At 38.8% G+C, this 27,115-nt stretch overlaps 1 protein-coding gene across 2 annotated transcripts in view; it reads left to right on the forward strand.

The window, feature by feature from the left end:
* Positions 1 to 27,115, forward strand: part of LOC124721337 (glycine dehydrogenase (decarboxylating), mitochondrial) — a 308,726-nt gene that overhangs the window by 223,681 nt on the left and 57,930 nt on the right. For both annotated transcript variants that reach the window (XM_047246255.1, XM_047246254.1), the window contains exon 9: positions 781 to 867. In XM_047246255.1, the coding sequence (XP_047102211.1) occupies positions 781 to 867 (87 nt within the window). The remainder of the gene's footprint in view (positions 1 to 780; positions 868 to 27,115) is intronic.

Consider the following 27,115-nt stretch of genomic DNA (forward strand, 5'->3'; position numbering starts at 1 on the left):
AGTTAGTGAACAGTGAGATCTCCAATAAAATCAGTTTCAGAATAAAAGACTTCAGCTCATCGTGTGCCACCAAAGACTTGCAGTGACAAAGCCAGTTTGGTACCATTATAAAAGAAGGGAAAGAATAGTGGGATTCCACCTTATACAACAAGGGAGTTTACAGATTCTAGATGTAGGTGAATGATGTACCAAAAGAAGTTATATCATTGCAGAAAATAACAATATTTTTCCCTTGCAATTAACAGCCAACATATTGTTTAAGTCAGTCATAAAATTTGATAGCTAAATGTGAGATACATGTTTTTTTTAATTAATTCAGTATTTTTCCATTACAATTTATGTTTGATCAATTATTTGAGAAAAAATTGTTTCATTTGTGGTATTTAGCCATAATTTACAGCTTATAATACTTCCATTTCTGCAAAACAAATCTTAATAAAACTGATTCAGACATTCTGTCAGTGCTTTATTTATGAAGAAAGTGAGAAAAATAGCATGGGCTAATATAATATTAAAAATGTAAAGTATTGAGAAAAAAAGCTACGATACAAAATTGCAAGTACAATACAAATATTAGGAATGTTACTTCACCATCAATTTAAAGCACTCTATAGAATTTCCACCTAAATTTTCTTTACAAGTACTCACATGAGTAATTACAATTATAATGCATTTAACTAGAAAAGATAATTTCAATGAAGTATATATACATTTTTTGCCAACATTTGTGTAATATTTTCATTTGTATGTAAAAATTTCTCACATTAGTATTCTTTTCAGATAGGTGTGTCTCTGGATGAGACAGTAGGGCTTGAAGATATAAATGATTTACTGTGGATCTTTGGGTCCCGATTAACAGCAGAAGAGGTAGGTACTGAATATATTATGCATCTGAATTGCTGTTTATCTGTTTAAGTAAGCTAGTGTTACTACTTCTATTATTGTAAAAGTTTAAAAAAATGAATCTGCTTTTTGTGTGCATTCGATACATCATTCACAAAATGTGTATAACTGATTAAGTACTTTTGCAAAAACAGAAAAAAAGAGATTAATCCTGTCAGAAATGTTAACTTAGAACATGAATTTTTATTTTATTTGTAACATTAAATTGTATATATGCTCAAAGAAAGAAAAATGAATACATTAACATTTCATTTTGTACCTCATGGAAAATATTATCTCCCTTATGCACCTTGAAGTTCACACAGTGTAATGAATGATCCATTAGATCAAGTGTGTAACCACTGAAATTCTATTTCTTCTCCTGATATTTCAGCTGTGTAACTTTCTGCAATTTCCAGGTGAGCCAACAGACTGAAGCTACAATGCTCATTCTACCCTTTTAAACCCACAGACTATGCCATTGTACATGTGGCCACAGAGATGTCATTCAGCAGAAAGGAGCTTTGCATAAACTGCATCTGTTGTTAGCTTGTTGAACAATGCTGGAATATTGATGTGTCATTAGTTGCTGCACTTTAGTGATGTCTTAGTCAGTTTATTAAGGACAGTGTTCGATTCCACGCTTTGTACAGGCTGAAACCAGTATCTGTTAATTACATTCTATACCAAACAGATTTCTACTGTTTCTTCCATCCCTTAGCCTGAAAAATATGAAGTATAGCTTCTACATTGTCGTACTGCAAAAATAGGGTGACTGGTGTTGAAGAAGTGCTCTGCCACACCTTATTTATTGGGATGTAAGAGCCAGGTGCACCTTTGGTGTTCCACGTAGTCTCATGGACTGTACTTGTCATCTGCCTGATGTATGATAGGCCACACTCATAGTGGATCTTGTAAACCCCAGCCTATAGAGCATCAAGTCATCTTTGTTGAAACCCAAAATGCCTGCTGCTTTGGTGGAGGGTGAGAGATCTGTTTCATTTTATGCTTGGTAAGGATCCAACCATTTTTCCCACATGTGGGAGGGAAGGCATGCACTTGAATCTCCCTCTATCATCTTCCATTTTCCTAGAGTCCAGCTCTGATTTTATTAGTAACACTTTACGTGTCTATTGTGCAGAGTTCTCATTTGCTCCACAAACGCCTTTTAGGTAAGAAACTCATTCTGCAGACTGCTCTCATTATCAATGCTACATTTGCTGTCAATCAAAGTTCTGAGCACAGGATGGTGGCAGCTATTTGCTTGCCAGTACAATTCTATATGAGCCGGACACTGATAAACTGTATATTCCAAGGAGCCACCATCTTTGCACCAAACCAAATCATCCAAGAATGAAACATGTTCTAGATTTTTAATTTTCATTATAAGTTGATTATAAATTTCCATGGATGATGTTTATGTACTTTAAAAATTACTGTGATTTATCATGGGGACAACATTACCAACATGTTGTCAATATATCTTGAAAATACTGTGCACTTCAAACTAGTAGATTCCAGTGCCTTTTCCTCAAAGTCCTCCATACACAGATTGGCTACCAAGGGCAACAAGTTCAAAAATTTTGTTGTTAAATAAAAACTAAGTTGAGGTGAAAACATATTTGAACAAAGTTGTAACCTCTTTATCAAAAGTTTTGCCAATATGACATAAAGATAATGAAAGGAGAACCTTGGTGAATAAGGAAACTACGTCAAAGCTAATAAATCAAAACTGTTTGGCCCGAGTGATTTAAGTTCACTGATAAAATCTGCAGAGTTATGAAGATGATGAGCACACTTTCCTGTGAGAGGTCTTAAAGAAGATGGTACATAGTTGGCATTGTTGTAATTTTCAGACACATTGTTGCTCACTACTGGTCACAGAGGAACATCTTTCATATGGATTTTTGGGAGCCCATAAAGCCACACCACTTGGTTTCAAACTTCACACAGCCTACACAGGAAAAGGAGATGTGTTGAAAAGGAAGCAGTTTTTGTTATTGCCTCGTGCTATCACTCAATAAACTATACATCTTATCACAATGGTCATCACAAAACAATAAAACAGTAGTATCAACTTTATCAGCTGGAAGAACCATTGTTACAGTATCCTGTCAAAGTGTACACAGTGTAACCCCTTCTCCCACAGATATATTACTCTTTACTGCATGAGCTTTCATGGCAGCATAGTAAATTTCATTTGCTGAATCAGTGGAAAGTGTGGCCATTTATTCAATGGGTATTGTCAGCAAGTATTAGCAAAACTTTTGATGTGGGTGCAGCATTCAATCCTTTACCTAAAACCATCATTCTAGCATTATCCAGATCTCTACTCACTATATTAATGATAGAGCAGCAAATATCAGTTTCTTGCTGTGAGGGTATTTCAAACTGGTTAAAGTTTGCAGTCTTCTGACTCACACTTATGTCCGACTGGCAGTTGCCATGTGTAGCAGAAATGAGGACATGACTGTAGTGAAATACTGCATATGGTGGAGATGGTCACATATCTGTCCAGAGTGATGGACAAACAGACAAACATACAAAGGTAGAAGGCCAGGGTGTGGCTCCTGCTGCCAGCAATGACCAGCACAGCTGTTGTCTGCACACTGAAATAACTCACTTAACTCACTTCCCAATTAAGCATTACCATCTTCAATTTTGAAAATAAGTATGGGAAATAATGAACGATTGAACATAAATATTGAATAGAATCTTAATAGTTCACAACATCTTTTAGCAAACTCAGCACAATTATGGCATATTTTATACTTATGGTTGAGGAAAGTGGTCAAAATTTAATGTTTAATATATTGTATACTCACCTTTTATAGATGACCTCTGCAGAAAAAGTCCTTCTTGTCCAGGGTAACTAGGCTTGAAATGTATATGAATGAAGACATTTTGTGAGTTATTAATTGAGATTTATATTCCTTCAATCCATGGCTGATTTTCAGTCGCATTTTCAAACATAGCATAAGATCACTTTATAAAAGTCATCACAAACTGTCCCAAACAATCTTGAATAGTCATTTAATAGTACAAACTGCACAAAGGAAACTGAAGAGACAAAGGACTGTTTCCTGGAATGCATTTAGAAGAAAATGACATGCATATTTAACATTTGAGAACAAGCTGAACTGCCAGCCGCAGTGGCCGTGCGGTTCTAGGCACTCCAGTTCGGAGCCGCGCTGCTGCTACGGTCGCAGGTTCGAATCCTGCCTCGGGCATGGGTGTGTGTGATGTCCTTAGGTTAGTTAGGTTTAAGTAGTTCTAAGTTCTAGGGGACTAATGACCACAGCAGTTGAGTCCCATAGTGCTCAGAACCATTTGAACAAGCTGAACTGTATGGACTGCTTGGCATGTCTTTTGCAGTATTTATAACCTGTGAAAGTCCACCAGAACATTCTAGGCACCTCTAGTGTCATTTTAATTATTTCCTGTACATCTGGTTTTTAGATGAGTAAAAATTTAAACAAAATTATATGTTCTTTTGTTTGGAAATATCAGAGAATAATTTTGATTTAAGGATAGAATGTTTCAGAATAGGATGCCTATGATACTTTCATTTACATTTTGCATTAAATTTTTTTTTTTTTTTTTTTTAATACCAACTACATTTTCATAATCACAAGGCAACTATTTAAATAATGAATAATGAACTGTAGTCAAGATTAGCTTAAGTAAAATTTCATAATTTCACAAGTTTTGGTCACATTTGCTGTTACCTGAATAAATTAAATACTGGAACATTACATTGTATCTGACACATAACAATAATGGAAATTCCAGGTTGAAAAATATTTAAAATAAAGGAAAGGCAACCACTTATTTGTAGTGTATTCAGTTTCAGTTTATTCACCATTGAGCTCTTACAGCAGAATAGGTTTGGGCATTGCATATACAATTAAGAATAATTTTTACAGTGAAGTTTTTACACTTTAGTTCCATATTTTTTAGAAATATCCTTAAGCACTAATGCCAGTTATGTTTATTTCAAATACTTTGGCTAGCATCTAAAATGAACATTTGAGTAACCAATCATACATCTTAGCTTTGAAAATATTGTAGGGCAATGTCTGAGCAGGTATTGGAGATTTATTAAAACATTTTAAGCATGCTATTTTGTGTGAGTTTGCAATCATTGTGAGTCTGTATCTCGGTATATCAAGATACAGTTTGCGTCTGGTATTGTGAGAGTGTATCATCTCTCTGGTATTGAACTCATTTATGTTGCTTTTGACACAAAGCAACACTGTGTATATGAATAGATTAACAGGAATTAATATCTGGACGGGACAACAGTGTTCCTTAGGTGTAACATTGCTCATTATTCTGATTACATTTTGGATTTTCAGAGTTTCACTGACATAGCTGGAATGTCCCCATAACAGTATGCTGGAGGAAATATGTGACTGAAATAGGCCAAGATATGCAACCTTCAGATACTCACCAGTGACGGCATCTGTCAGTTTCCACTTGAGACAGCTTACTCTTGATATTCTCTTGCAGACATGGCTAATGTGTTCCTCCTGATATAATTTTGAATTGATGTGAAAGCCTAACAGCTTTACAGATTTATTTTTCATGCCTGCAGCCAGACACAGAATTAGTTCCTGTGTTTTATCAGGATTGCATAGGAGTTCACTGGAAGAAAACTAGTTCATTGCTACTTCTAATTTTTCCTTTGTTCCCAGATGCAGTTTTGACAGGTCATTATGGGTACTGAGCAGTGTTTTGTCATCTACATAACACACTATGGAATCTGCTTGTACATGGTTAGGCAGATCGTTAACTGTGGTGATGAATAGAAAGGGACCAAGGACCAAGCCCTGTGGCACTTGGCACTCCAGCCCAAACTTCCTTCAAATAAAAGCATCTGGTTTTGACTGATACAAACTGTCTTCTGTTGCTTAGATATTCCTTGATTACATTCAAAGATGGGTTGTGTATGCCATAAGATGCAAGTAGGGTGTTAAACAGTACACAGGCTCTGCTGAGGTCACAAAGTACAACTGATACTAGTTTCTTATGTTCAAATGCGGTTAACACCTGGTTAACAACTTCAGTGAAAGCAATAGTAATATTTTTGCCATGTTGCATTCAAAGCTGTCTGTTGGAGAGGAGATTATGCTTTCCGAAAGAACTATTTAGCCTGTTGTTCGTTAGATTCTCAAAAACTTTGGAGAAAATTGGGACAATAGAAATTGGTTGGTAGTTTTGGGGCAGATGCTTATCTCCCTTTTTAAAGACAGGTATCACTTTAGCAATTTTGTGTGCATCAATTAAAACTCCAGATTCTAAACACATACCGAAGATGATAGAAAGAGGTTGACAGATGAGATGTATTATTTTTTTAATCATGTAGTTGGAGAACCAATAACAGTCCATCCTTTTGGAGTTTGAGAATCTTTACACAACTTTTATAATGTCCTTGGGGTGACAACATTCCAGTGGAAGTCATACCCCTTACGTGGCCCAGCACCAAGGATATTTAAAGCACAAGTGCCATTTTTATTAATTCTGTCTTTCAGCTTACTCAAACAGGTTATAAAGTAGTCATTTACTTCTTCAGGGTCCAGTACTGCATTTTGTGTGTTGGCTTGGGGCTTTTCTTCATTGTTGATGGCCAATGTTATTTTACTTTTGTTGGGAGCACATTCTATATAATGTTCACAAACAAGTTGTTTGGCCAGGGTCAGTTTGTCTTTTTAGTTCTTTTTACATTGTAAATAAGCTCTGTATGTGGTGTCATGCAGCTCAGGCTCTTGTGTACAAGAATTTTTATATATTCTATACAATATGAGCATAACTTCCCTAACATAAGCCAGCTCATCTGTATACCATTTTAGCTGTTTCTTTTTCTGTTTATGCTTAGGGCTAATTTTGATTAATAGTGAACAAGAGTACCATATTTCAGCAAATTTTTCCTGGAAATTATCAAACACTGCTTCTCCAGCACCCTTCCCATGTTGTGTTTTATACAAAGTCCCAGCTAACATCAGCTAATCTGTCAATAAACAGATTAACATATTCATCTTTCTAGCCCCTTATTCAAGTAGCACTAGACTTCATGCTGGCCGATGTATCTGACTTAGACAACTGATCAAGCATGATGTTGAAACGAAGGGTTCATGGTCTGCTGGTGTTCCACTAACAAGCCTGACATCATACATAGCTATAGAAAAATTAACTATTATATTATCCAAGCAGGCATTATTCTGTGTGGGCCTGTAGTTTTTACAGTGTGGATTTAGAGGTGTTAATGTATTAAAAAAAGTTTTTGTAACATGTTCATCCTTGTTGGTGATTTCAGTGTTGAAATCACCACAGTAATTACATTTATTTTAGTTTTCAAAATTTTTCTCATAAACAGTCCAAATCTTTCATAAAATATATTTATATCTCCTCCTGGAGGTCCATATAAACTAATAATTATGGTATTCTCTGACTAAGTCTTATACAGCTAAATTCTCCATGTAGTTCAGTACAGTAAGAGCTAACATGTGTCTAAGAAAACATTACAGTATCGCTAACAAATATTAGTGCACCTCCATCTTTTCTTTCATGTCTACACATAATGTCACAAACAGTATAACCTTGCGGAACAAAATATTCAACCTGATCTTCTGTTATCCAATGTTCTGATACACTTACAGAATCAACATTTTCAACTTTACAAAAATTTTCTAATTCTAATATTTTGTTCCTAATGGAGCAAATGTTCATTTGCATCAAAGTAACAAATTTGTGTTTATTGCTTATGTCTGTAAACCCTCGCCCTTTCGAGTGTTGCTTGTAGTATCTAGCTCAAGTCCAAGAGGCTTATTGCCTGTCGAGTCACTGTCTTTATCCTAAAAAAATTCCTGTTATTATTCAAACCACTACATTCATAGACAGTTGTAATCCCTTCAAGTCTTTCTGTATTTATTTCACTGACACAATGACACAGACTTTTTCTCTTCATAGTTTAGGTGAAAGCCGTGCTTGGTGTGAGGACTATGCAGTAGTTTGCTAATATTGAACACATCACAATTTGTGTATCCATTACACAGTTTCTATTTTAATATTTGTTAATCAAATTTCTTTATTTATGCATGAGCTATAGATTAGATTGTGCCTATGTGGCACTGTAGTGTGGCCCACAGAAACACATAATGGAAAAAATTTAACACTAACTTTCGAGCTCTTGCTCTTTTTCACACACACTATCATACAGACATTCAAACATGCACACTGACAGTAGTAGCAAGCCTGACTGTTGAATGTTGGTTATCAAAACAGTTACCTGGGGAGATGGAGGTGAGGATGGGAGAGTGAAGCATGCACAAGGCAAGGAGGGGGTAGCAGGGTGGGGTGGGCAGGTCTTTCACCAGATGATTCAGCAGCTGCACAAGATGAAAGGAGTTCTAGAGGGTAGAGCACTGATGGATAGAGAGAGGGGGAGGGAAGGGAGGAAAGGAGAGGAAGGTAGTAGTGAAGAGGGAGACAGGGAGAGGAGAGAGTAAGGAAGAATGGTGGAAATGGTGGAAAAGAGAGAGAGAGAGAGAGAGAGAGAGAGAGAGAGAGAGAGAGAGAGAGAGAGAGATAGAGAGTGTGCCCTCCCACATTGGGGGGGGGGGGGAGGGGGGGAGAAGTAGTAAGGAAGGCAGAGTGGTAAAGGAAGGCAGTACATGATCTGGATGTTGACGGAGTCATGTGGACAGAAGAGAAAATGAAAAAGGGATGGTGAGGAAGTGGAAAAAAAGTTAGTGGAGGTTTAGGCTAGGGGGATTGTGAGACAACAGCATATGATGGAGAGGCAGTTGCCACTTGCATAGTTCAGAGAAACTTGTGCTGGAAAAAGTATTCAAATGGTGGGTAGTGAAGCAGATGCTGCAGTCATTAGTGTTGTAGTGCGCAGCATGTTCAACAACAGGAATATTGGGTAGCTGATTCACTACAGGGACAATTTTTATACTGCCTTCCAGCATAAGTTCCTCAATTGTACACAGATGGGAATTGGCTCTCCAGCCATATCCTGTGCCTTCACAAGCCCCTGCTAACTTGTTTCCCACTGCCTCACTTTATCTTTCTCCACTTCTCCTCTGTCCACACAACTCCTTCTCCATCCAGATTGTGTTTTACGTTCTCCCACCACTCTCCCCCCTCTCCCCCCATGTCCAATGCATGTACTCTGTCTCCATCTCCTCTCCTTTCCCCACAACACCTCTCCCCCTTTTTCCCAGCCATCTCCCTTAATCTCTCCCCTCCCTGTCTGCCTCTTCACCACCACCTTCCTCTCCTTTCCTCCAATCTCTCCCCCCTCTTCCTCTCTCTATCTGTTAATGCTCTACCCTCTGAACTTCTTTCATCTTGTTGTGCAGCCACTGAATCATCTAGCAAAAGACCTGCCTTGTGTGTCCTTCCCTACCACTTTCCTACCTTCATTTACCCAGAAAATTACTCTCGATAACTGATATTCAATAATCAGTTTTGCTGCTACTACAAATGTGTACATTTGTGTGCCTATGTGGGTGTATGCCTGAATGTGTGTACTTTCACTAGAAAAAGAGTAAGAGAAATAAAGCTAGTGTTATCTGTTTCCTATTACCTGTTTCTGTGTGCCAAGCAGCATTCCTCTATAGGTATGAGTAAGTGATTGCATTTCCTTTATTTTACAAATGTTTCTAATGTACATTCTTTCAAAATTAATTTCCCATATATTCTTTTCTGTTTTAGCTGGCAATTAATAGAATGAATATTATGTTTATGTAGTAGGACAGACAGAGATGTTCTTATTAATCATAAACAGTGAATAGTTATTGTTGTAAAAGCTCCAATGTATCGTGTGCTTCATCAACAGCTAAGTATTGTATCTTTCATAACTAAAATGGTACCAACACATTAAATCCAAATGTGGTATGAAATAGTTCATTTTGTCAAACTGGCCCAAATCTTGTTTGTTTAGAACATAGATCATGTGCACTGGCCTGCCAAGGTGCTGCAAGAGTTAACAAACCACCACACACATAATGAAGGAATATGAACCAATATAATTATATAGTAGTGTCATATACCAGTGGAAAGTTTTCATGGATACAAAGAGAATAATATTAGGCAGTAAGTGACAGCTTTATTCTTAGTCAGTTATGGAGTATTAAAACATGATAAACGTTCATGAACTTAGAAAATCAATAACAAATTTAAAGCAATATGATGTAAAATAAGAATGCAGAGGCAGAATTGTAGATTAAGTATATATAGGCAAAAATAATGAAGTTATTGTGTCTCTTGTAGTCTTGGTACTGTTAAAAAATAATAGCATAGATGCAATCAGCATAGAGAATTCCAGTGCAGCATATGAAACTAGTGTGAGACAAAGTGATTGATGGGCCACAACAAATAGAACACATCACCCCCATATCTGAAAGACTGTCACTTGGCTGTCTCAAAAAGGAATTACTATAATTTGATCACTGGAAATAGAATCAAAAATTAGAACCCAGTCTCATTACCATACACCACATCAAAGCTTGTGATCTGCCCTTTCACATGATTGAATAATATTATGGTATTGTATACCAAATAATGATGCTTTCTCTGTGGCCAGTTTTGATAAGACACTCCTCTCATTTAAAGATTATTCAAATACTAGTTTATAGTTTATAATGTGTGTGTGGGGGGGGGGGGGGGGGCGGGCATGTCTAGCAGGCAGTTTCATTGGTTGACATAGAAAATTAGCCGCACAGTTTAGACTCTTAAGGACTGTGTATAGTTTCTGACTCTTAACTGTTTTGAGGACTAAGTTTGTTCCGTACACAGTTTTGCATTTGGTAAATTGGCATGGATAGGTTAGACTTTGACAATTTTGCAGACAGTATCAGATTCTGTTACTTATGGATAGTCTGAAAACAGTAAGGAGCCTCAAGATCACATACATGTATGATGAATTATTAGAAAGTTGTTTGTTAACAAACACATGAACATTTATTGATTGTTATCACTTTACATAATTTCTCACTCATGTAGATTTAGTGTTGCCTAGCTGTTCACTATTATATACAGATTCAGTGAAATCTGAGAACATTTTAGTGTTAGAAGGAGTAAAAATAGAGTACCTTCTGTCTGGACCCTCTAGACCCATTCATAATGAACCACTGATATCAAGTCTCAGTTCAGTGATAAAGATAGGGAGAGAGGCATCCCATCGTTGTTGCATTAGCTATATCAGCAAACAGGCACCACAAAATCTTAGTACGCACTGCGCTTAATTTGTAAAAAACGAGGTTCCAGTACTGAGACTTTGCAGGGAATGTTTTTGAAATTTAGACTTCTTAAAACCTTATTTTAACATTTTTCTGAGAATTTTAAAAGTGTGAATACAACATTTGTTTTGTATCACTTTGACCGTATCAACTATTGTACCACATCTCAAAATCTGCAGTTCTGATGTTTTTTCATTAGAGGTACTAGTTCAGCGCACCAGTGAGTACCATCGCAAATCAAGCAATGAGTATGCCTCTTCAGGTTTGAAAACTTATGCTAATGTGTAACAACTTGTCTCACTAAATTATAAAAGTTTTTAGTGTCAGTAGTGAGGTTATTGCACTTAAGTGAATTGCCATTAACTATTGGTGTTGAGGAAAAGTAACTGTGTCTCACTTTGAGTGTGCAACATGTTAAAAATCTCATGGTTGCCTGGACAGTGACAGAATCCACCAGATTACTCAGTGTGATACTGTGTTCTATGTGTCAGTACATCTGGTTTGGGTTCTTTGATAGTCAAACATGCAGTTTTCTTAGGATTTTGCATTTGCAGGGAAAAGGGTGTACGTGCTGACGCATGCTGTTAGCAAAGACATGTAACTGATGTTATCTTTGGTGTTTCAGGTGAATAACATGTTACCATGTCACAGATATGTAGATCATTGGTACAATTTTGTCCAGATATACCTTTAATCATTGAGAGTACCACCATGTTTGATGTTAGGTGTCCTTGTGTGGTAGTTCAATTTGCCATGTTGTAATACCAATAATGAAGTTTCTGGGTCCTGTGTTGGGATATCTCGTCTATTAATTGTCAAAATCTTGATCAAATTCATGATTACTTTCATAGTGTCCTAATTCTGTTAAGATACACTCTCTTTCATTTATGCTAAATGACAGCTGAGCTTGAAAAAAATGCTCATTTATGGCTCTTCACATCCCAAGCTGCCTCTTATTGCATACTTCAGTGTTCCACTAGTCAATAAATGTAGTCAGTTATGTCATTTTAATGGCTTTTGTCTCTGTCAGGTTTTGGAAAGGATGGTATCATGTGACAGTTTTCATTCAGAGTTTTCAAAGGATGCAAATTCAGAGTTGCTAAAGCCTCACAGTTGCTCAGCACTAATTTCATGCAATCATGAAATGTGACTTATGTGCTTCAAGACTGCACTCAGTCTGCAATCCACTGCATATATGTTGATTTTAAAAATTTGTTGTGCCACCTTTGAAAAGTATTTGTATAACAGTACACACCCACAATCAGTCTGAGCTTTTTTCTAGGAGGCACTGATAGATGGCACAGTGTTTTAGTACATGTGAGCATTATTTTCCTATTTTAAGGCATGGCATACCCTTTGGCTTTTCACTACACTTGTTGTAATCTTTCCTTTCATGAGTATTTTCCCAACAGTAGGAACAGAGCTGCTGTTCTGCTTGTCATGATTTGGTTGTGACTTCGGTCACAACATTTGAAACATTTAGGTACAAAAAAAGTGATCTTTCACATTCAGCACCAACCAGTGTACAATTTTTGATTAATTGAGAACAGTTTGCATGCCAGTAGTCTAGAACTTACTCCATTAAGTGGTGCACAGTGTCTTTAGCTCAAGGATCAGTGGTTAAGTGCATCTTGTCTCCTTTTGGAACTCTTCCTTTCCAAGGTGTTCAGTCGCATTCTCTTTGTAGATGGTCTAGTAATTCCTCATTGGGTATCTTTCACAAGTAGGTATGGCCATCTTTTTTGAGGGGCCCTCACATTTAATTTGTAGAACATTACTAGCTTCTTTTTGCAACCTTTAGTAGTTTTACTAGGATTCAGCTTTTATTATGAAAGCACTATTAGTTCATCTTGTGGAATTAATTGAAGTTTGCCTGTACTAGGGTTAATAGTGAAACATCCTGGCAGATTAAAACTGTGTGCCGGACCAAGACTCAAACTCGGGACCTTTGCCTTTCACGGGCAATTGCTCTACTGACTGAGCTACCCAAGCACGACTCACGCCCTGTCCTCACATCTTCACTTCTGCCAGTACCTCGTCTCCTACCTTCCAAACTTTACAGAAGCTCTCCTGCGAACCTTGCAGAACTAGCACTCCTGAAAGAAAGGATATTGCAGAGACATGGCTTAGCCACAGCCTGGGGGATGTTTCCAGAATGAGAGTTTCACTCTGCAGTGGAGTGTGCGCTGATATGAAACTTCCTGGCAGATTAAAACTGTGTGCCGGACCGAGACTCGAACTCAGGACCTTTGCCTTTCACCGGCAAGTGCTCTACCGACTGAGCTACCCAAGCACGACTCACGCCCCATCCTCACATCCTTACTTCTGCCAGTACCTCGTCTCCTACCTTCCAAACTTTACAGAAGCTCTCCTGCGAACCTTGCAGAACTAGCACTCCTGAAAGAAAGGATATTGTGGAGACATGGCTTAGCCACAGCCTGGGGGATGTTTCCAGAATGAGATTTTCACTCTGCAGCAGAGTGTGCACTGATATGAAGTAAAGATGTGAGGACGGGGCATGAGTCGTGCTTGGGTAGCTCAGTCGGTAGAGCACTTGCCCGTGAAAGGCAAAGGTCCCGAGTTCGAGTCTCTGTCCGGCACACAGTTTTAATCTGCCAGGAAGTTTCATATCAGCGCACACTCCCCTGCAGAGTGAAAATCTCATTCTAGGGTTAATAGTATCTGTTAGATGCTTTTTAATTACTCTATTAACTTTGTCTGTTTAGTTTACAAAGATTCGGACATCTTTTTCTGTATTTTAGTGACCATGCTCACCATCCTCACTGACAAAAGCTGCAAAGGAAAGCATGTTATTATATTAGATTAGATACAATTTTCATCTCTTAGATCAGTAGTGTGGATATTCTCAAGCATGTCGATCATGGTATGAAATTAGAAGACATAGTACATATTACAAAAAAGAGGTACTGGTATGTACTAATGTTCCTTACACACATCCTAGGTGGATTGGTCCTAATGGATCTGAAAGGAGGCAAAAACTCTGAAACATATTTTCGTTTAAGAGGTAATACCAAACCTGTCACATACATGTAAATGTATATATACTAAGGTAAGATTTCCTGTAGCCTCTCATCACTGAATAGAAAGTTGTTTGCAACATCTACATAAATGGATCACATTAATCCATTGAAGACATGCAGAAGTCAGATTTTACATAACAGTAAAATTATTTGATATTATTAATAATATACACATTCACTGAGCCATCAGTGGAGTTGGAAGTCTACTTCTACATCTCCATGATTACTCTGCTATTCACAATTAAGTGCCTGGCAGATCGTTCGATGAATCACCTTCAAGCTGTCCCTCTACTGTTCCACTCTCAAACGGCACGTATGAAAAACGGGCACTTAAATTTTTCTGTGCGAGCCCTGATTTCTCTTAATTTATTGTGATGTTCATTTCTCCCTGTGTAGGTAGGTGGGTGCCAACAGATGGTTTTCGCAATCAGAGGAGAAAACTGGTGACTGAAATTTCATGAGAAGATCCCATTACAACAAAAAACACCTTTGTTTTAATGATTGCCACTCCAATTCACGTATCATGTTTGTGGCACTATCTCCCTTATTTCGTGATAATACAAAATGAGCCACCCTTCTTTGAACTTTTTCGATGCCATTCATCAGTCCCACCTGATGTGGATCCTACACCACACAACAATACTCCAAAATATGGCAGACAAGTGTAGTGTAAGTAGTCTCTTTAGTAGATCTGTTGCAGCTTCTAAGTGTTCTGCCAGTGAATCACAGTCTTTGGTTTTCTCTACCCACAACATTATCTATGTGATCATTCCAATTTAGGTTATTTGTAATTGTAATTCCCAAGTATTTAGTTGAATTTACAGCCTTCAGATTTGTGTGACTTATCGAGTAATCGAAATTTAGCAGGTTTCTTTAGTACTCATGTGAATAACTTCACACTTTTCTTTATTCATGGTCAATTACCACTTTTCGCACCATACAGATATCTTATCTAAATCATTTTGCAATTTGTTTTGGTCATCTGATGACTTTACAAGACAGCAAATGACAGCATCATCTGCAAATAATCTAAGAGGACTACTCAGATTGTCTCCTATGTCATTAATATAGATCAGGAACAATAGAGGGTCTATAACACTTCCCTGGGAATGCTGGATATTACTTATGTTATACTCAATGACTTTCCATCTATTACTACAAACTGTGACCTTTCTGACAGGAAATCATGAATCCAGTCGCACAGATGAGGTGATATTCCATAGGCATGCAGTTTGGTTAGAAGATGCTTGCAAGGAACGGTGTTGAAAGCCTTCTGGAAATCTAAAAATATGTAATCAATTTGACATCCCTTGTCGATAGCACTCATTACTTCATGAGTGTAAAGAGCTAGATATCTTTCGCAAGGATGATATTTTCTGAATCCGTGCTGACTATGTGTCAATAAATCATTTTCTTTGAGGTACTTCATAATGTTCAAATACAGTATATGTTCCAAAACCCTTCTACAAATCAACATTAGTGATATGGGACTGTAATTCAGCAGATTACTCCTACTTCCCTTTTTGGGTATTGGTGTGACTTGAGCAATTTTCCAGTCTTTACGTACAGATCTTTCTGTGAGCGAGTGGTTGTATATAGTTGCTAAATATGGAGCTATTTTATCAGCATACTCTGAGAGGAACCTGATTGGTATACAATCAGGACTGGAGGTCTTGCCTTTATTAAGTGATTTAAGCTATTTCGTTACTCCGAGGAGTCTGCGGCTCCTGGTCTTGCAGTAGCGTTGTCGCTTCCCCACACATGAGGAGACCGGGTTTGATTCCTGGGGGGTCGGGGATTTTCTTTGCCTCGAGATGACTGGGTGTTCTGTGTCTTTCATCATCATCTCATCCTCATTCACTCGCAAGTCGCCATAGTGGCGTGGAGCGGCGGCCGAACCGCCCCACGAGGGGTCTCCCGGCCACCAGTGCCGTACACTCATTACATTACTCTGAAGATGTCTACTTCTATGTTTCTCATCTTGGCAGTTGTTCTTGATTGGAATTCAGGAATATTTACTTCGTCTTCTTTGGTGAATGAGTTTCGGAAAAATGTGTTTAATAACTCTGCTTTAGTGGCACTGTCATCAGTGACTTCACAGTTGTTATTGCACAGTGAAGGTATTGATTGTCTCTTACCACTGGTGTGCTTTATATATGACCAAAATCTCTTTGGGTTTTCTGCCAGATTCCAAGACAGGGTTTCATTGTGGAAAGTATTAAAAGCATCTTGCATTGAAGCATGCGCTATATTTCAAACTTTTGCAAAACTTTGCCAGTCTTGGGGATTTTGAGTTCTCTTAAATTTGGCATGCTTTTTTTGGTGCTTCTGCAACAGTGATCTGACCCATTTTGTGTACCATGAGGGATCGGTACCATCACTTATTAATTTATGTGGTATATATCTCTCAATTGCCATTGGTACTATCTCTTCGAAATCATTCCACATCTTTTCTATTCTTACATGCTCAGAACAGAAGGAGTGGATACTGTCTCTTAAAATGGTGTTAAGAGCATTTTTATCAGCTTTTTTAAATAGATGTACTTTGTGTTTCTTTTTGATGGTTGTGGGTGTTACAGTATTCAGCCTAGCAGCAACTGCCTTGTGGTCACTAATCCCTGTATTCATCATGCTTTAGCAACAATTTATGCTTCGATTGGGCTCATGAACTTATTGTTCAAAGTGATTTTCTGAGAAAGCATTCAGTACAATTTCGGATGACGTTCTATGCCTGCCACTGGCTTTAAACATATAATTTTTCCAGCATATTGAGGGTAGATTGAAGTCGCCACCGAATATAATTGTATGAGTCAGGTACCTATGTGAAGTGAGACTCAAGTTTTCTTTGAATTGTTCAGCTACTATATTTTCTAAGTCATGGAGGGTCAGTAAAATTATCCAATTAATAATTTAGTCCGATTGTCAAGTATAACCTCTACCCATACTATTTTGCAGGATCTATCTAATTCAGTTTCACTACAAGGTAATCTACTTCTGACAGCAATAAATACACCACCACCAACTTATTTAATCTATCCTTTCTGAACACTGTTAGGTCATTTGAAAAAATTTTGGCTGAACTTGTTTCCGTCTTTAGCCAGCTTTCCATACCTATAACTATCTGAGCTTCAGTGCTTTCTATTAGGGCTTGGAGCTCTGGTTCTTTCCCCACACAGCTACAACAATTTACAACTGCAATACCAATTGTTTCTACAACTACGTTACTGTGTTTTACCAGCCCCCTTTTTGACGGACACCCTTTCTGTGGTTTCCTGAGACCCTCTAACCTAAAAAACTGCCCAGTCTGTTCCACACAGCCCCTGCTACCCGTGTAGCTGCTTCCTGTGTGTAATTGACTTATGGCCTATTAAACAGAACCTGGAAACCCACCACCCGATGGTGCAAGTCAAGGAATCTGCAGCTTACTCTGTCATAGAACTGATTGAGCCTCTGATTCAGATGCTCCACTCGACTCTGTACCAAAGGACCACAGTCGGTTCTGTCAACAATGCTGCAGATGGTGAGCTCTGCCTTAATCTCACAAGCAAGGCTGGCAGTCTTTACCATTTCTGCTAGCTGCCCGGGCAACCAATAAATCCTTTAGGCTCCTCTTAAACTGAATTTCGTTATTGAAAATGTGTTTCTAAATAATCGATACTTTTCCAGACCAAAGAAAAATGACTTTAAACCTTTATGCAAATTATTCTTATCTCTAGTACTGATTACACGAACTGATCTGTTGGTTCAAAAAAGTAATGTGTTATATATGACAAGTTTCATTAAGGAATAAATATGTTGGAAGGCAGTAGTTAGTATCATCAGGTCCTTGAACAGGCCTTTGCATTACATTCTTGAATTCATTCTGTAAACAGAATTCACACTATAAATAGTTCATATTACACACTTTATGGCTTAAAATACTTCAGTTTGGCTTGAAGAGTTAGCCTACCTCAAAAAATAATCATGTATCATATTATCAAGAGGAAGTAAGTGGAGTATGTTTGCTTCTTTATTTTATGTTACACATGCCTGACAGTGTGGTGTTTATAGAGGTTCTTGGTCTTCCATCTAGCTTTCTACTTTATTCTGCTTTTTAAAGTGTCCATCTTCAACCAGAGAGCAGTCTCAATGACACATTTTTCATCACTTGAAAATATCATGACACTTGAATCTGTATGATATTCACTTCTTACAAAAATCAGCTGTCTTAATTTTACTGATGGTGAGTTCTAGTCCCAGAGATTCTGTTTTCTATGTGCTTTTGGATTTCTGCTTCCAGTTGTCATCATATTTATAAATTATTGGCAAATATTAAATTTGTAGAATGCTTCCCATATTATATCATTAATTACAACAACACAGGTGAGTGGTGATAGATGGCTTCTTTGTTTAGCACCATTCCTAATTTCATATCAAGTCAGACTTATTCAGTTGGTCTGCATGCAGTTCTAAGTTTCTTGGCAGAACTGCCTTTCTTAGTTTTGAACTTACATGGTACTTCCTTATGTCTTACACATTCCATTACACATCTGACTGATGCATAGCTCATGCTTTCTCAGTGTGTAATAATTGTGTTACTGCTGCATTATTAGTAAAAAATGAGACCCATGATTCGTCTATTTGATCTAAATTCATGCTTTTTTTCCTCTAGCTTGACTTCGATAACTTACATTAATCTATTCTCCTCAATGGACTTGTGTATTTTTAATGTGTAATATAAAAGTTTCTTAGGTATTGAAGTGATGATGCTCTACTTCAGTTATATAGAGACCATATTCTCAACTCTGTATATCCACACTAAAGCTGTTATGTCCAGTACAAATTACTTTCACTTCCATTGGTAACTGTTACCATTTCCAGCCTACCTAGATTGCTTGATGTGTTGATTAGAGTATTTGAAGATCTTTGTCCATATCATAACATTTTCTGAAAGGAGTTCAGAGATGTATCAAACATTGTTCTCCACATTTGCAATATTTCAGTCTCACTCTCTCTCACTTCTCCATTTGTAAGCTAGATTGTTTTGATTGATTCACTAACACTTCTCATTCTTCACAGTATTCTAGCACAGTTTCTTGTTTCATTCTTCCCTGGTAATATGCCATCATTCTGCATTTATATTTCATGGCTGAAACTTGTTTGCTGTGGTAATTGACCAGCTGTTAGTGTTTGCTTGCGAAGTGGGAGGACCAGGCAGTGGGAAATTGAACATCATTTTTTGCAGTAACACAACTTGTTAGAGCACTCAGTGCTACATTAAATAGGTCAACAAAGTAACAATTTGACAATACAATAACAAGCACAACTGCTTCAGCAGTACACAATAGACTCGCTCCCTAGCAGCACATTGGGAGACAGGATTCAAACCCCAGTGCCATCCACTAGTCTAGATGTGCCACAGCACACACTGGTCATGTAATGCAAGTGCCAAACACTTCTTGAACACATATACAAGGTATCTTAAAACACCTGCAACAAACGCAAATACAAAGGCCAACTCGGACAGTTAACAGACCAAACAATTCAAAAATGTGAATGAATTGTGCAGAGTTTGAATAGTACCTTTTTTTTAAAAAAAAGAAAAGAAATAAAGAAAAGAGATCTGATTTAATGTGATGACAGAGAATGAAATCAAACCCCCTCATTGAAATAACATAGTATGATGGAACTAAAATAATAGGTGAGTGCAAAGTCTGCAAGGTAACACCCCATGCCTACAGTTCAATGAATGAACAATAACAGTTTGGTAACATTCAAGGAAATTTGCAAGCAAACTACATTTTTTTAATGCAAACACAATTTGCTTATCAATAAGCAGAACATGATTAGTGATACAAATTATTTATGCCACATGAACTAGTCTTGGCCCAGAAGTTAAGTTGCATATGAAAGTCCAGTTAACACAACAACAGCACAATTTGAATAACCCTCAAAAAATATTATTAAGCAGTGACAACAAGAATAAAATTCATTAATAAATGTGAACGATGAGAGGCCGAATTTTACGACAGATCGAGACACTTGATCTTTTAATCTTTCAAATCAATGCTAGTTCAGCCGAACAACACTTAGAGACCCAGGTTAGCATGATTGACACAAGGGTACACAGTTCAGAGTATTAATAGGTGTCAGTCTTACAATATACCAAACACAGGTAGACAGTGATGTATAATTATTTCATTCATTTCACACAGAAAGCAGCCGAGCAAAAATGATTTGATTAGTTCAAAATTATGCTCACCCAGCATAGTCCCTCGGCAGGGGCCTGCTGGTGGTAGCAGACTCACAAAGGTGGTGTGGCCATACTCTCACAGCCGATGGTTACCTTCTGTGTGAGTTGCTTCTCACATGACCTTTCATCTACACCTCAACTGATGGGCACTGCTCTGATGTACTGTGGGCATCCGTGTTATCGCCCGTACTCGGAGACCAAGTCAGGCTGCATGACCATTCACCAAATGGAGAACTCCCTGCCTCGGCTCTTAAAGTTGTAGTGCCAGTAAAGTCATGCCTGTACTGCTCCTCTCACCCAATGGCACTGTGGCCTTGCATTCCACACATCCTGCACACTCGCAGAACATGGGTGGCAAACTCTGGACCCAGTCAGAAAAAGTGGACTCAGGCAATGACAGATTGTCCTCTTCAAGCGAGCATGTCATACCCTAGACAGTCACTGCTCAGTCTCCTGTCAAACTAAGAGAGCTCAGCACATGCCATGTGTACCCCTATTGGAGAAAAAAAAAAAAACCCTCAACCCCAAGGATGAGGTTTACAAATTGCAACAGAGATCACTTCTAATTATAATCACCAGCCTTAACGTGACTTAGATGCATTTCCTGGTTCCGTCCAGTTGAAGGATTCTCAACTGGGAGAGTGACAGCAGTAAGCACCTTGAGCACATGACACAATCTTATAAAATGGAGCAACAACTTCCCAGACACCTTTTTATCAGATGAGGTGAGGCATAACCTCCAAAATCCATATGAAGTCAGAGTCCCCAACCTTAAAACCTCCTGGACACCAGCCTTCATTATACATACCATTTCTCTCTGGTGAACATGCTCTATATTTAACTTGGCCCGTCTTCAGTTGTCCTGAATGACTACCTGAGTAACCTTTCTTGGCAGTAAATTGTTGTCTGACCAGAGATTGGACAATGGTGAATTCAAGGAGTAAGAAAATACTAGGGCAGCTGGTGTTATCTTATGAGCTTCATGACTTGCAGAGTAGAATGCTAAATTCAACCAGACCACGGAGTGATCCAATTTCATCTGGGAATTGACACAGAAGATTATCACCTCAGCTTATAAGTATCCTTTAACCCTCTCAATGAAGGTCATCTGGAGATAATATGATGTGGGAGTGGCATGAGACTTTCCATGTTGGAATCAGCATTGCGGAACACCCTCGACACAAACACCAGAGCTGTATCACTAATTAGTAGCTCAGGAGGCCAAAACAGAGAAAAAATTCTTGTCAAATACTGAAAGCAGACTTCTGCATTGCCTCCGTGCCAGGCATGAACCAAATAAAGTGAAATGGTGTCCATGGCTACAAAAATATATTTGTGCCCCACTAGGTGGAAGGCAATGGTCCTACATACTCAATGAATAGCTTGTCCATGGATGTTCACCACAGGTGGACTGGAGAAGCCTGCTCCAACCATTAGGATTAGTTTTGGCATTATTGCAAGCTTGGCATTTGCCAGTCAACCTCTGGACATCCTTATGTAAGGACGACCACATTATAGCTTCTTTGATGCTGTGGACTGTTTTACAGACTCCCAGGTATCACCCTACAACAGACTTGTGGTAGTATGTAAAGACTGCTGGAACTAGTTCATGGGGAAGACAAATTTTTAACCTTTCAGCCCTCCGTGTAAAATAACAGAGTGAGCCCTTCTGCAATTTGTAGCCCAGTAATTCCTGTCTTGCCATGAACTTCTGCATAACTGGCCCTAAGTCAGAGCCTGACTCTTGTCATTCATGCAAATGACAAATAGGGAAGCTGTTTCAGTCAACACTGTGAATACACCACACACTTCCCCCAAAATTCAAGAGAAAATGGGTTCTTCCCCTCCATCCTCAAACATCCAACTAATGGCATCAGCCACTACATTTTCATGCCCCCTAATGTGCCAGATAGAAAAGTGAAATACCGAGACTTGCACCATGCAGAGAGTGATTCGGCCTGTCTTATCAGACATGGTAAGACCCAACTACTAGCCTGATTGTCCGTTTTGAGCAGAAACTCCTGGTGTTCAAAGCAGAACTTAAATTTCTTGAGGCCAAAAAGCACAAGAGCCTCCAACTCATAGATTCAGTGCTTGTCCTCTGCTGGGGACAGGGAACTCAATGCATATGCGATAGGGCAGCACTGTCCTGCTCCTGCTCCTGCAACAGTACAGCCACTTCATCAGAGTTAAACACATCAGTTTGAACAACAAACGGCTGCTCAAAGTCCGGAACTGGCAGGACTCCATCATTACTCAGTACTAACTTCAAGGCATCAAAAGCAGCTTGTTGGCTGTCAGTCCATCTAAACAGTTCACCCCTCTGGCGCAACTGGTTTAAGGGAACAGCAAGTTCAGCAAACTAGGGGACAATTTTTTTTAAAAAAAATTTGCACATATGAACAAAGTGGGCTATGTCCTTCTTGGTCTTGGGTGGTTGGAAACTGTGAATGGCCTGGGTGGATGAATTATCAATATTAATACCAACAGTGGAGAGTAATGATCTAGGAGCAAAATTTCCTAGTGGCCAAATTGGCCTTAGAAGGCTTGATGGTAAGTCCCGCCTCCCGTAACCTCATCAGATCTTGCTGCATGTATTCTTGATGTTCAGGAAACAATGTACTATACATGAACATGTAATCAAGATAGTTATAAACAGACTTAAGCTCGACATCATCCAAAAAAGAATCCTGGAGCCTGGACAAAACTGTAGCTCTGGCCGATAAACCAAATGGCACTCTTTTAAATTCGTATAAATTCCATTTGGTCAAAATATCTGTGACCACTTTCCTATCTTCCACAACTGGAATTTGACAATATGCCTGACTGAAATCAAGCACTGTAAAATGTCATGCCCCTGAGAACCAGGAAAAACTGTGCAAGTCAGGCAGATGGACAAACTTCAAAATGACATTATGGTTAAAAGCATATCAATCGACAACCAGCCTACAGCCTGACCTGTTCCCCTTAGTAACCAAGAAGATTTGAGAGGCATGTAGTGAAGTGGACACCCTAATCACTCCACTACGCAACATATTCTCCAAAAGTTGAAGTAGGATCTTCATCTTGGGAGGACAACTACCATACAAGGGTCTCTCTCTTATTGGTCACTCCCAATTTGTCACTCAAAATATCAGAAAATTCCTGCAAAATTCAAAGCAGGGCTTGTGCCCCACTGGCCAACAAATTGGCAATGTCAAACCCTCTGGACCCAGTAACCACACTATACACACCAGGTAAGCTAGCATGCCACACAACCTAAATTTTTGCAGCAACCAGAACTTAAAATGAAATTGCCTCTCAACATAATCCAAGACTCAGCTTGTTTTCTGAGCAAAATTGCAGCCCCGTGAGATTCAGAGGCCAAGAGTAATTGCCAAATTTACAATAAATACTCAACAAACCAACTAAGGGTAATGGCTGACCATTGAGTGTCCTGCAACCCTGAGAAACGGAACGCAAGTCAGAAAAGTAAGTCCTTAAGTACAAATTATAATTTAATAAGGAATCACTGCTGCCATATATAGCAAGACACAGACTGGTCCATTGTCAAGAGAGGCATGTACAAATGGAAGGTAATTATTTACTACTGCCCTCACCTTATTACAAGCTCTGGATAAGATGTGAGAAGAGTGGTGCACCATCCTATCATGGAATCAGCTGTTTACCAGTTTCTTCCACTCAGCATGACACTGATGACCAAAATGTCCTGGCAAGCCACAATTATAGCAACTCAACTTTACCAAACTAATGGTTCTTGCCAGAGCACCTTCACTGGTCACCCCTTCATGTAATTAGCTAGATGCCTCCATCTGAATGTGCCTAAGGTTGGCTTGCCTAACACCTACAATACTGGTAATTCGAGGATCCAAACCACTGCACGTAGCTGGCCTCTCAGCATACAAAATCCATGAGCAGTTCTGTGGTTTCATACCTTACAAGATGTTTTGCAATGACTTCTGATTCTGAAAGCTGAATGATGTAAGGCTATGGTCACCACGCATATTTCGGATACATATTCAATCAGTCTACCCTCCCTGCTGAACAAGGGGAAAATATTGATTAATCATATCACCCTTCACCCTAGCTGACAACCTTTCACTTAAAATCCTCTCATGCAGCTTGCATAAGGATGTTCAGTCCAAACAACACTAATCATTTCAACTATGGATATCCGACACAGTAGATATAACAGCTGGAAAAATACATCACAGGAAACCTTAAAAATATCCACCTGCCTTTCTCAGGTTACTGAGAACCACAAAGAACTTATCAAACTTCCCAGCTGTTGTATACTGTTGATGGGAATGTTTTCAGTGCCCCAGAACAAGGTAAAAAGAGTATTCAGTAATTTAGAAAAGTGACACACTATACCCCACAAACATTCTCGCATCCCATGTTAGGAGAGTAACGGCCTAGCTGCAGTGGATACACCAGTTCCTGTTAGATCACCAAAGTTAAGCACTGTCGGGCGTGCCTGGCACTTAGATGGGTAACCATTTGGGCCGCCATGCGCTGTTGCCATTTTTCAGGGTGCAATCAGCCTTGTGATGCCAATTGAGGAGCTACTCGACTGAATAGTAGCGGCTCCAGTCAAAGAAAACCATCATAATGACCAGGTGAGTGGTGTGCTGACCGCACTCCACATCCTCAGCTGAGGATGACATGGCAGTTGTATGGTCCTAATGGGCCACTTGTGGCCTCAAGATGGAGTGCTAATAATAATATGTTAGGAGAGTCAACTGTATTTTCCAGTAATAATGAACAGTCTTTCTCATTCTCCCCCAGGTTTCCACCCTACTCTAACATACTAAATCTCGTATGAAATTGCATGACCTTATCCTCTAAATTATTAACATCTAATTTCTGCTGGGGATCGCTGATAATAAGACTTAAAGCTTTGATGTGACAGAACCAATGTGTAACTTGAACTTGCACACTATATACCTGCACACATGAGGGATTGCTTGCTTCTAAAAAGGAAATGTTCTGCTCATATTTTGAGAGAGAAAAGGCATAGTCATTAAGAGCTATACTCACCTCACCAACTTGGGCCACAGAAACCTGCAACCCATTCACTGCCACCCCACATAGCCACGCACATAGCTCCACAATGCTCCCTTCTTCTGTCTGGCCATGTATACAAAGTTTGTATTGTAACTGCTCCTTTCTAAGACAGCCACCCCTCCCCCCCCCCTCTCCTGCCCCTGCACTCCCCTCCCTGGCCTCCATGTTATCACCACACACACATTCAAATGCACCAAGAAAGAACAATTAGCCAAAGAAAATTTTCCCCTAAAATACCCACCAAAAATTTTTACTTATTACAAATGATGCTCAATTAATTAATTAACTAATTAGCCCTCCTCCCAAAGAAACCATGCTCTGCTATGAAATGATACGTGTCCAGCTGTTAATGGTTGCTTGGGGGTTTGGCAAACTGGACAGCGGGAAATTGAACGTTGTGTTTTTCAGTAACACAATTTAATAGATCTCCCAGTGCCACATTAAATAGACCAACAAAGTAATAATTTGACAATACAATAACAAGGGCAGCTGCTTCAGCCCTACATAATAGGTCTGCTCCCCAGCAGCACATTGGAAGACAGGCTTCAAACCATGGTGTCATGTACTAATCTGGACATGCCACAGCACACACTGGTCAGGTAACAAAGGACCAAACACTTCTCTACCACATACAAAAAGTACCTTAAAATAAATGCAACAAATGCCAATGCACGTCCCAACCCAGACAGTTTACAGACCAAACAATTTACAAATGTAAATGAGTTACCTGGAGATTGAATACTACCTCTCAAAAAAAGATTTGCTTACCAATAAGTAGAGTACAATTAGCAGAACAAATTAGGAATGCCACACAAACTAGAATTGGCCCAGAGGTTAAGTTACATATGAAAGCCCAGTTAACACAATAACAGCACAATTTTAATAATCCTCAGAAAATATTAGTAAACAGTGACAATAAGAATAAAACTTATTATTAAATGTGCACCATGAAAGGCTCAACTGTACCACATATTAAGAGACAGGATCTTTGAATCTTTGAAATTAATATTGGCTTAGCCAAACAAGACTTAGAGTACCGGCTTAACGTTGCTGACACAGAGGCACACAATTCAGAATTTTAATAGGTGTCAGTCTTACAACATGCCCACCACAGCTAGACAGTGAAGTGTAATTATTTCTTGCATGAGCTGCTCCACACACGACTCCTCATCTATGCCTCAGTGTATGGCAAGCTGCTGATCTGACATACCACAGGCTACAGTGCTATCAGCCACCCTCAAAGACCAAGTCAGGCTGTGTAGCCATTTGTCAAACTGAGAACCTCCTGTCTTGGCTCCTAAAGACAGGTTGACAGTATAGTCATTCCCATACTTCTCTGCTCACCCAAGTGCACTCTGCCCTTTTTCCGGGCAGCAAACTATGACTCAGTCAGATGAAGTGGACTCGTATGACGACAGATGGACATCTTCAAGCAAACATGTCCTACCTCAGACTCAGTTGCCCCTCAGTCTCCCATCGTTCTAAGAGAGCTTGGACTTCATCATGTATGCCCACTAGCGGAGAATGTTAATTAGTAAATAATGAACAAGTAAGGTACTTTCACTTTCTTTTTGAATTCACAGGTGTGAGACTATATGTTTCTGCAAAAGTCAAATATTGTTGACTGGAATAAAATGATATATCTT

The sequence above is a fragment of the Schistocerca piceifrons genome, chromosome X, assembly GCF_021461385.2.
Source record: "Schistocerca piceifrons isolate TAMUIC-IGC-003096 chromosome X, iqSchPice1.1, whole genome shotgun sequence".
NCBI lineage: Eukaryota > Metazoa > Arthropoda > Insecta > Orthoptera > Acrididae > Schistocerca > Schistocerca piceifrons.